The sequence below is a fragment of the Aristolochia californica genome, unplaced genomic scaffold (genome assembly GCF_029961685.1).
Source record: "Aristolochia californica isolate CCGP_79_NKW_82.1479 unplaced genomic scaffold, dmAriCali1.0.hap1 SCAF_7, whole genome shotgun sequence".
NCBI lineage: Eukaryota > Viridiplantae > Streptophyta > Magnoliopsida > Piperales > Aristolochiaceae > Aristolochia > Aristolochia californica.
Window position 1 is genome coordinate 4605555 of NW_027182268.1, and position 10478 is coordinate 4616032.

The following is a 10478-nucleotide window of genomic DNA, read 5'->3' on the forward strand; positions in this document are numbered from 1 at the left end:
CCAAACGGTAAAAAGTTGTATCAATACTACTAGGTTTGGTTGGGATGCAACCACACAATGAGTTACTGCATGTAATTCTGTATGGCTTGACTACATAAAGGTCAGTAAATCTGTATGGCTTGACTACATGATGTACTATAAAATATTTTTTATGTTTTCCGCGTTAGTGTAACTCTATTCCAAGACGTCTAAATGATGTTTGATTCTTGTAGGAGCATAAAGATGCTGAGAAGTACAAACATGAAGGCTGCCCCCTGTACGACAAATTAGCTGTGGTGGTGGGAAACACAATAGCGGTTGGGTCAGGAGGTGCAACCTTTGTAGATCAGGGCAGTGAGGTGATCCGTGAATCGGAACATGTCCCGATGGATGATCTAAAGGATGTTGATATAGTTAGGGATACTCCATCACCATTATTAAGCATGAATGAGTGTCTAGGTAATCAATCTGAAAGAAGTAAACGGTCATCTTCAAGTTGTCGGAGAAAGAGAACCGAAATGTCCAATGATGACACTAATCTGAATTGATCATTCTAATTTGAATTAAAACTAATTGGGTTCTTAAATGTTGTAATTTGGATTTGATTAAGTATGAAAAGAAGTGTAGACTGGGTTAAGCATCTGAAATTGATGTTTTCAGTTTAGATTTAGGGTAAATGAGTTATGAAATTTCATTTTTGTCTCGATTTAAGGTTGATTAGAAACATTGAGTTTGAAATTGCAGTTCTTGAGTTGGATTAGGGTTAATTTGGGTTCTAAAATGTCATATTATATTTGATTTAAATATGATTAGAAAGAGATTGAATTTATGATATGTCAATGTGTTTATTTTTAAGCCTTTTATGTCATTTTATTTGTAGAACTATAGATATTTGAAAAAATAATTTTTAGATCATCTCCCATCACTCCTCGTCCACCTTGGCTACTACTCCTTCGTCTTGCACCATCTGAGGATGGTCCGACGGGTTCGAAGATGTATGACGTGGAGTCACGGGGGGAGGACTGTCAAGTCCCAAAGACCCAGGATAATAAAAACTACTCAAAATTTATTTTTATTTATCATAATTTTTTTTTAGTTTGTCTATTTACTTTATGTATAACTTTCAAGCGTATATAGATTACTCCACATCCTCTCCATTCGGCAAAAGTATTCTTCCTTGTAGTGACCCCACCATTTTCTCTCGTTGATCTTCTCCCTCTCCCCTTGACTAGTTAACTCCACATGCATACGGAGAGAGACACATGACAAGACTCATTCCTCTTTTGACGAGAGCAGGATATCCCTCTCAATTTGAAATGTTATCTCATCCACATGCCACCCATTTGTCAACTCTTTTGATTGGGTGGAACTTAATTACAATGTCACGCTCACACATATGCAACCTCATTTGTCCATAGAACTATAGATATTTGAAAAAATAATTTTTAGATCATCTTACATCATTCCTCCTCGTCCACCTTGGCTACTACTCCTTCATCTTGCACCATCTGAGGATGGTCCGACGAGTTCGAAGATGCATGACGTGGAGTCACATGGGGAGGACTGTCAAGTCCCAAAGACCCAGGGTAATAAAAACTAAAAATTTATTTTTATTTATCATAAATTATTTTTAGTTTGTCTATTTACTTTGTGTATAAATTTCGAGCGTATATAGATTACTCCACATCCTCTCCATCCAGCAAAAGTATTCTTCCTTGTGGTAACCCCACCATTTTCTCTTCTTGATCTTCTCCCTCTCCCCTTGACTAGTTAACTCCACATGCATACGGAGATAGACACATGACAAGACTCATTCCTCTTTTGATGAGAGCAACACATCTCTCTCATTTTGAAATGTTGTCTCATCCACATGCCACCCATTTGTCAACTCTTTTGAATGGGTGGAACTTAATTACAATGTCACGCTCACACATATGCAACCTCATTTGTTTATGTGGCATTTATATGGTGCTTATGTGGTAGTCTCTTGTAATTTGATTTTGTTAATGGCCCCATACATTAAACTTTATCTTGATTGTCAATTGGTCTTTGATTTCAGTAATCAATTCTTATTTTGACCAAAATTCCAATTTTGATAATTGGTAGACTATTTGACAAAACTTTCATACTTTTACCATTGGTAGGCAAATAGGTTCCTTCAATCTTGAGTTGATCAATGTTGATGACTAAACCATCGATCGAGTTTAATGATTAAATTTTCATACCTAAGCACTCACATAAGACAGATTTGAAAGGCCTCCCCCATTTGGTTGTGATCTGAAGCACTTTTTCTAGTTCTACTTGTTGGAATTATGGTTTCAAAATATATTATTTATAAAATAAAATTACCATGATATTAGAGACGTGGGGCCCACTTCTAGATGTTGTCATTGAATGTTCAGTACAGGGAATAATGGCCAGCACATCCCCCTGTAGAGGTAGATTCATTGGGTGCATTGACTGGACACATCCCTTGGGCATAAGAAGATGTATCTCTCTTGGGGGGATGTATATCTCCTTAGGGGATGTATCTCTCCATAGAGGATGTATCTCTCCTAAGGGGATGTATCTTTATGAATAATCATAAGTACCACACCCTTTGGAAATCTATAAATTCCTCCATGGTCTTACAAGTGAGGCTAAGGCTATTTGCACACCCAGTCTGGCTGAACGGGAGCAAGCTTATCACTTGTAAACGAATTATCAAAAGTTATCTTGTGCACTTCAAGTTCTATTTATATTCTTCAAGATGAAAGGTATGCTCTCTTTATTCTTCTTATTTCAATTCTATGATATATGTATGGCTTTCATGATAATGGAATTATGGAGGATTTAATATCTATTTCTATGATGTTTATTTTATTATTAATAGACATCAAGTCTAACAAATACAAGTGAATAATGCCTCTACTGGTATCATAGAGATAGATTCTAAGTTTCTATATTTTTTCATATTTTTTTTGGATTTTTTGGCTATTTATTTGTGAATGGAAATAAGCCTAGTTTAGGCTTATTGGGTTCTGGCGCTACAGGTGGGCCTGCCAATGCGCGCTGTGCAGGCTACTGTGCTCGGGTTATTGTGCACAGGCTGTTGAATGCGGCCCTGCTGGTGCGGGCTGCTGTCTACGGGCCTGCTGGTGTAGGATTGTGAATGTGCAGACTTGTGCGGTCCGAGTCGGTAATGACCCAAAACCATGAACCAAACCGGGTTTTTGCTAATATAATGAGCCAGAATTTGTTTTAAGGGTTTAATTTTACCTAGAATTGGATTTTGAATAGAATTTCCATGATTTTTGGCTATTTGAAGTATTTATAATTAGTGTTATTGCATGTCTTGTTATATATTCATGTATTTGTATGTGAAAATTAACTTAATTATATAATTTGCAAAATCCCCAAAGGGTAATGCATTTTGTATAGATTAAATTAATTTTATGTGTGTTTATTTTGAGTATAATTTGTTGCGTGAGTTATACTAATTTTATTATATGATTAGCAAAATCTCCAAAGGGTAATGCGAATTGTATAATTAGATTAGTATGTTGTAAATTAATTCATATGAATCCCCAAAGGGTAAGTATGAATTAATTTATTTGTTTGTTTGTTGGTTTGTGATATTGTTGGTTGTTTATCATGTGTGGAATGATTTGCCTAGTAACTCTCATGAATCCCCAAAGGGTAAATAGGAGTACTAGATGGCTGAAATGATTGTATAATTATGTATATTCTCCCAAATATTGAAATATTTTCTGGATGACAGGAATATCCAGTAGTAGTCATAATTTTGCTGAGTCCCTAAAGAAAAATGTACTTGATGGGACTAATTATGTGAACTGGTCACAACGGGTTGACTTAATGCTACGAGGCTATAGGTTTGATAAGATTATCAAAGTGGATACTCCTCCTCGAAGACCTTCCCGAATAAACTACCCTGATAATCTGAAACAGTATAAGGACCTTATAAAATTCAAGGAATTGGATAATGCTAATGAAATATCTAGGTCACATATTCTTGGGGCTCTAAGTGAGACTCTCTTGATGACTAATTTTCATGTCCCCACTACAAAAGAGATTCTTGATCAGATTGAGGCTAAATATGCTAAAAAGTCGTCTACTCACATAAATAACTTATGGAAAAAGTTCACTCGTGCCAAATGCGAAGAAAATGTTCATGTGAGAAAACATGTAAATGACATGCTTGCCATGGCAGATGAGTTACAATATCATAGTAGACCAATGGATGAAGAAACTAAAGTGGTCACCATTATCAACTCTTTACCCAAATCTCTCAAATATATTCAAGACTTTTATTATTTGTCCAAGACAAAGTGGACTATATTTGATTTGGTTAATATGATCGACCACCAGTCTGAAAGACTCAATCCAAGTATTGAGTTAGAGAAACCTTCACCTAGTGCTAACGTAGTTTTGAAGCCAAAGAAAAAAAAATTTAAGAAGAAGGGAAAGAACTTTCGATTTCAAAACTTCAAGGACAAAAAGGTCAATCAACAAAGGGTTGAAGTACATGCAAATCAACGTGGTTGTTTCTTCTGTAATAAGCCAGGACATATAAAGAAGTATTGTAGGGCTTTGAAAACCATGCAAGAAGGGCAACAGGAAAACACCAGTGAGTCATTATCTCTTGAAACTTGTACTATTTATATCAAACCTTTTAGTTGGTGGGCTGATTCTGGCGCAACTGTTCATGTATCGAATGAGTTGCAGGGCTTCAAGGAGCTAAGAAAGATTGAGGACAAAACAAGCTTTATTTACATGGGAAATGATGAAAAGGCCATTGTAGAAGGCGTGAGAACTTACCAGCTAAAGCTTGTTGATAATAAGTTTTTTGATTTAGAAGATTGTCTTTATGCTCCTTCTATGAGAAGAAGTCTATTATCTGTATCTTGTCTTGAGAAATTTGGATTTACATTTTACTTTGGAAATGGAAAGTTTCTTATGTTACAAGATGATAAAGTTATTTTGAGAGGTTTTCGAAATTCTGGTCTATATCAATTGCAACTTAGTGGAAATATGGTGTTCAATGTTTCTACTTCTTCAGATATTAAAGAAAATGAATTGTATTTGTGGCATTTACGACTAGGGCATATAAACAAGGATAGAATTACAAGACTTGTGACACAAGGATTATTGAAAAATCTTACACATAATGATTTTCCTATTTGTGAGTGTTGTATATGTGGGAAAATGACAAAGATACCCTTTCCATCCAAAGGCTCAAGAAGTTCTCATGTTTTGGATATTATTCATTCTGATATATGTGGACCTATGAATGTGAATACTCGTAATGTCCATTCATATTTTATCACATTTATAGATGATTTCTCAAGATGTGGAAGAGTATATTTACTGCATAGAAAAAATAAGGCCTTAGATTATTTCAAAACCTTCAAATTGGAGGTAGAAAATGCCACAAGAAAGAAGATCAAAACATTGCATACCGACAGAGGTGGAGAATATTGTTCGGAGTTATTCTCTGAATTTTGCAAGTCAAATAGGATTATCCATATGTTTAGCATGCCTTATACACCTAAACAGAATGGTATTGCTGGAAGGAGAAATCGAACCTTACTAGAGATGGTAAGATCTATGATGGCACTTGCAAATTTGCCAATATCCTTTTGGGGGCGAAGCACTATTGACAGCTACCTATATCTCAAATAGAGTGCCTTTAAAGTCGGTTGAGAAAACACCTTATGAGGTATGGTCAGGCAAAACTCGTAGTCTTAACCATTTTAAAGTATGGGGATGTGTTGCTCATGTTTTAAAACTTGATCCTAAGGACAAATTGAAGGCTAAGATTCGAAGATGTTTATTCATTGGGTACTCTGAACATTCGAAAGGATATAGGTTATATGATCCCAAGGAGAAGGTGATTATTTAAAGTAGACATGAAAATTCATTGAGGATAGATTTGATTGTGATGAAGATTTAGGTACGAAGTCTCACTTGGAAGAATTTGTTAAAATGTCTTCTTCTGAATCTCCTTCTAATATAGAGAATTCCACCCAAACGGATATTCGAAGAGGGACTAGAGAAAGAAAACCTAGTCAACTCCTATCATCTTCAGATTTTTATACCTATGCTGGAGAAACTTATGAAAGAACAAGGTTGAATGAAGATGTTACTGATCCTGTCACTTACGAGGAAGCACTCCTTGATGTGGATTCCGACAAGTGGAAGTCGGCAATGGAAGAAGAGATGGACTCTATGTATAAAAATAAAGTTTGGAAACTTGTTGATCTTCCTACATCAGTTAAGCCCATTAAGTGCAAGTGGATTTTTACAAGGAAGAGAAATGTTGAAGGTAAAGTTGAAAGATTCAAAGCTCGTCTTGTTGCCAAGGGTTTTACTCAACAATACGGGATTGATTATGATGAAACATTCTCTATTGTTGCACGAATACAGTCTATTCGAGCTCTCCTGACATTGGTTGCATATTATGACTATGAGTTGTTCCAAATGGATGTTAAAACCGCTTTTCTAAATGGAAATTTGGATGAGAGGATTTATATGGAACAACCATGTGGATTTGTAAGACCTGGAACTGAAGCAAAAGTGTGTAAGTTGGACAAGTCTATTTACGGTTTGAAACAAGTCTCAAGATTATGGAATATCAAGTTCAATGAAGCAATTATAGCATATGGTTTTACTCAGAATCCAGAAGATCACTGTGTTTATATAAAAACAGTGGGAGATCGCATTGCTTTTCTTACTTTATATGTAGATGATATTTTATTAGCCGGGAATGATATTCAGTTACTCCAAGGTATAAAGACATGGTTGTTTCAAACATTTGATATGGAAGACCTTGTGGAAGCTTCTTATATTCTTGGCATTAAAATTCTATGGGATAGATCTTTGCGAAAATTGAGTTTGTCTCAAGAGAAGTATATCAACATTCTTCTGGATCGATTTCACATGTCTAACTTTATACAAGGTAAAGTACCTTATGGAAGCGCTAAAAAGATGAGCCAGGTGGATTATCCTTCTAGCCTCAAAGATAAGTTGGACGAATCCAAGTATCCATACGCTTCTGCTGTGGGGAGTTTTATGTATGCTCTTATATGTACAAGACCTGATCTTGCTTATGCTGTTGGGATTCTTAGCCGGTTTCAGGCTAATCTAGGTTTCACTCACCAGGAAGGGGTAAAATGGGTGATGCGCTATCTAAAACGAACAAAGTCATATGCTTTGACTTATCAAGCGGACAAGTTGGAATTGGTTAGTTATTCCAACTCAGATTATCAAGGATGTATTGATACCCGAAAGTCTACTTCTGGTTTTATCTTTATGTTTGGCAGAGGTGCTATTTCTTGGAAAAGCAAGAAGCAAGATTGTGTCGCGCAATCAACCATAGAGGCAGAATATGTGGCTATGAACTTAGCTACAAGGGAGGTTGTCTATCTTCGCAAATTCTTGCGAAGTCTTCTAGTGGTAGACTGTGTGGAACGACCTATTCCTCTCTTTTGTGATAATGCATCTGCTATTGTTATCACGAAAGATCTGAAGTGTCACACCAAGGTTAAACATATCAAAGGGAAATACCACTACATACGAGACATGCTAAGGAAGGAAGAAGTTGTTATTTAAAAGATATCTTCTCCGGATAACTTAGCTGATCCACTAACCAAGTGTCTTCCCGTGACGAGTTTCACTTTCCATGTGGGGAATATGGGTTTGATTTGTTTATAATTGATGAGACCAAGTGGGAGAACATTGTTTTGTATGCATTGTGGTCTCAATGATTTGTAATATTATGTATGTCATGACATTGTAATTTATATTCCATGGAATGATTTTGAAATAATGCATATGCTTTTGTGTGATAATATGAGTACTCAGTGTATGCCTTGAAATTCAGCTTCCTTATTAGGTATGCACTTGTACGTGTATATGTGAGGGTCTCAATAGGGAATGACGGTTGAGTCTCTAAATTGTCCAGGCCAATGGGATTGCATAGGCATAGTTTCCTTTACGGCTAATACTCATGCTGGTATAGAGCTTTACCCTGAGCTCTTCAGGTACTGAGTATGCTATGGACGGTGAAATGCCTTGATGTCCAACTTTTCTATTAGGTATATACTTGTATGTATATACGGAAGGGTCTCAATAGGAAGGTAGGGTTGGATGTCTAAATTATTCAAGCATATGGTACTGATTAGGCACAGTTACCTTAGTGGCTAATACTCGAATTAGTACAGAGCTTTACCCTGAGTTCAGGTCCGAGTATGCTATGAATGGAGACCGTTGAACTGGCAAATTTGACAAGTATGGATTTGGTTTATTCCCCAGCCTTGAATATCTAAGATATATAATGTGTAGGCCCGGGTTAACTACACATGTATATTAAAGTGTTTAAGGTAATGCCTATGGTCATGGTATGGTTTTATGTGTCAAGATTGATTTTTCATATTTTTTCGAAAATCGGAATTTGAAATGGATTTGAAACCAGGTGGGAGTTTGTTGGAATTGTGGTTTCAAAAAATATTATTTATAAAATAAAATTACCATGATATTAGAGGCGTGGGGTCCACTTCTAGATGTTGTTATTGAATGTTCAGTATAGGGAATAATGGCCAGCACATCCCCCTGTACAGGTAGATTCATTGGGTGCATTGACTGGACACATCCCTTGGGCATAAGGAGATGTATCTCTCTTGAGGGGATGCATATCTCCTTAGGGGATGTATCTCTCCTTAGAGGATGTATCTCTCCTAAGGGGATGTATCCTTATGAATAGTCATAAGTGTCACACCCTTTGGAAATCTATAAATTCCTCCATGGTCTTACAAGTGAGGCTAATGCTATTTGCACACCCAGTCTGGCTGAACGGGAGCAAGCTTATCACTTATGAACGAATTATCAAAAATTATCTTGTGCACTTCAAGTTCTATTTATATTCTTCAAGATGAAAGGTACGCTCTCTTTATTCTTCTTATTTCAAGTCTGTGATATATGTATAGCTTTCATGATAATGGAATTATGGAGGATTTAATATCTATTTCTATGATGTTTATTTTATTATTATTAGACATCAAGTTTAACACTACTTCCATCTCTGTAACTCCTCATCGTGCGTATTGTCACCTTATGTAAGAGGGGGCCTCTCGTCTTACCCTCCTTCCCAATGAATTTCTTCACCAAAAACACAATCAATCGATTGCCCTTTCTTTGCTGCTTCAAATGTTGATTTCTCTTGAAGAAAACTCACATTGAAATTTTTCAAAATATATATAATTTTCTACAAGAAAATTATAGTAAGATAGTGAAATCCAATAAAAATGGATGAACTAAGAAAGAAGAAACCTAAAAAAAATAAAATATTAGTAGAGTGCCAAATTTTATTATATCAAGATTCAAAATTTTTAGGAACTACATCTGAAATCTCAAAATCAAGATTAATCCATTCCCATGTATCAACAACATACATGACCACACCACTTAAACCTGACCCATTATAAATCATAAATCATAAATCACACACCTCATGACCACGCTAACCAAGGTCAATGCGACTAATTACCCTGATTAATGAAATCCACCATTCTCTTCATCAGCTCTTTGGCATTTTCACATTCCGGTTTGAACAGATGAAACACGTGCTCCTCGCCCTTCATCTCTAATATCTCCACCGTCCCTTCGTACCCGCTCGATGCCAGCCCTTGATAGTAAAACAACCCCCACTCCCGCAAGAAATCCTTCTCCGCCAGGCACACTAGCACCCGTCCGCAGCCCAGCCCCGTCAAAGCGGGACTCCCCGTTGCCAGCGGGTTGCTCCTCGGGTCGTCGATCCCCGTCGTGCCGGGACAAACGAACTTCCAAAACTTATCCATTTTGGCCGACATTTCCGGCTCCACATTAGGGGGTCCCTCGGACCCCCAGAAGTATGGGTTCACTATCATTGCTCCCTCCAATTTGGTTCCGGTCTTCAAGGCTCCCTCCTCCCCAGCACGCAGCGCCGTTTGGTGCGTTATGTTCCCGCCGGCACTGTCACCGGCGATGACGATCCTCTTGAAATCACCATGGTTGGCGAGCCAGGGCTCCGACCCCCCGCCGTCGGCATGGGAGACCACCCACTGGAAGGCGGCCCAGCAGTCATCGTACGCGGCGGGAAGAGGGTGCTCAGGTGCGCGGCGGTAGTGGATGGAGACGGCGACGACGTTGGCAGCGGACGCGAGAGAACTGACGTAGTTGTGGTAGAGCGGCGAGAAGGGTGTCTCAAAGAAGAAACCCCCGCCGTGGAAGTAGACGAGGACGGCTACTTTCTTGGCAGGTTCGATAATATTGGGAAGAAAAAGACGGGCGGAGACGTCCGGCGAAATGGTTATGTCCTTGGATGAGACGCCGGATGGAGATTCAATGGAAGCGGGGACGATGTCGTTGCCAAGGAGGCGCTCTATACGACCGGACTTGTACACGCGGATGGCTTCCATGAATTCGAAGGTTACCTCTTCGTCTTCTCCTCTTTCCATGTTGAC

General features: G+C 37.9%; 1 protein-coding gene across 1 annotated transcript; it reads right to left on the minus strand.

The window, feature by feature from the left end:
* Positions 1 to 9441: 9441 nt before the first annotated feature.
* Positions 9442 to 10478, minus strand: LOC137935911 (tuliposide A-converting enzyme 1, chloroplastic-like). The gene has a single exon (XM_068780323.1). The coding sequence runs from the start codon at positions 10470 to 10472 to the stop codon at positions 9516 to 9518; it is 957 nt and encodes a 318-aa protein (XP_068636424.1). The 5' UTR covers positions 10473 to 10478; the 3' UTR covers positions 9442 to 9515.

What these genes read in the sequence shown, in the direction of transcription:
- LOC137935911 (XM_068780323.1), bottom strand. Translation starts at nt 10,472, where the DNA reads ATGGAAAGAGGAGAAGACGAAGAGGTAACCTTCGAATTCATGGAAGCC.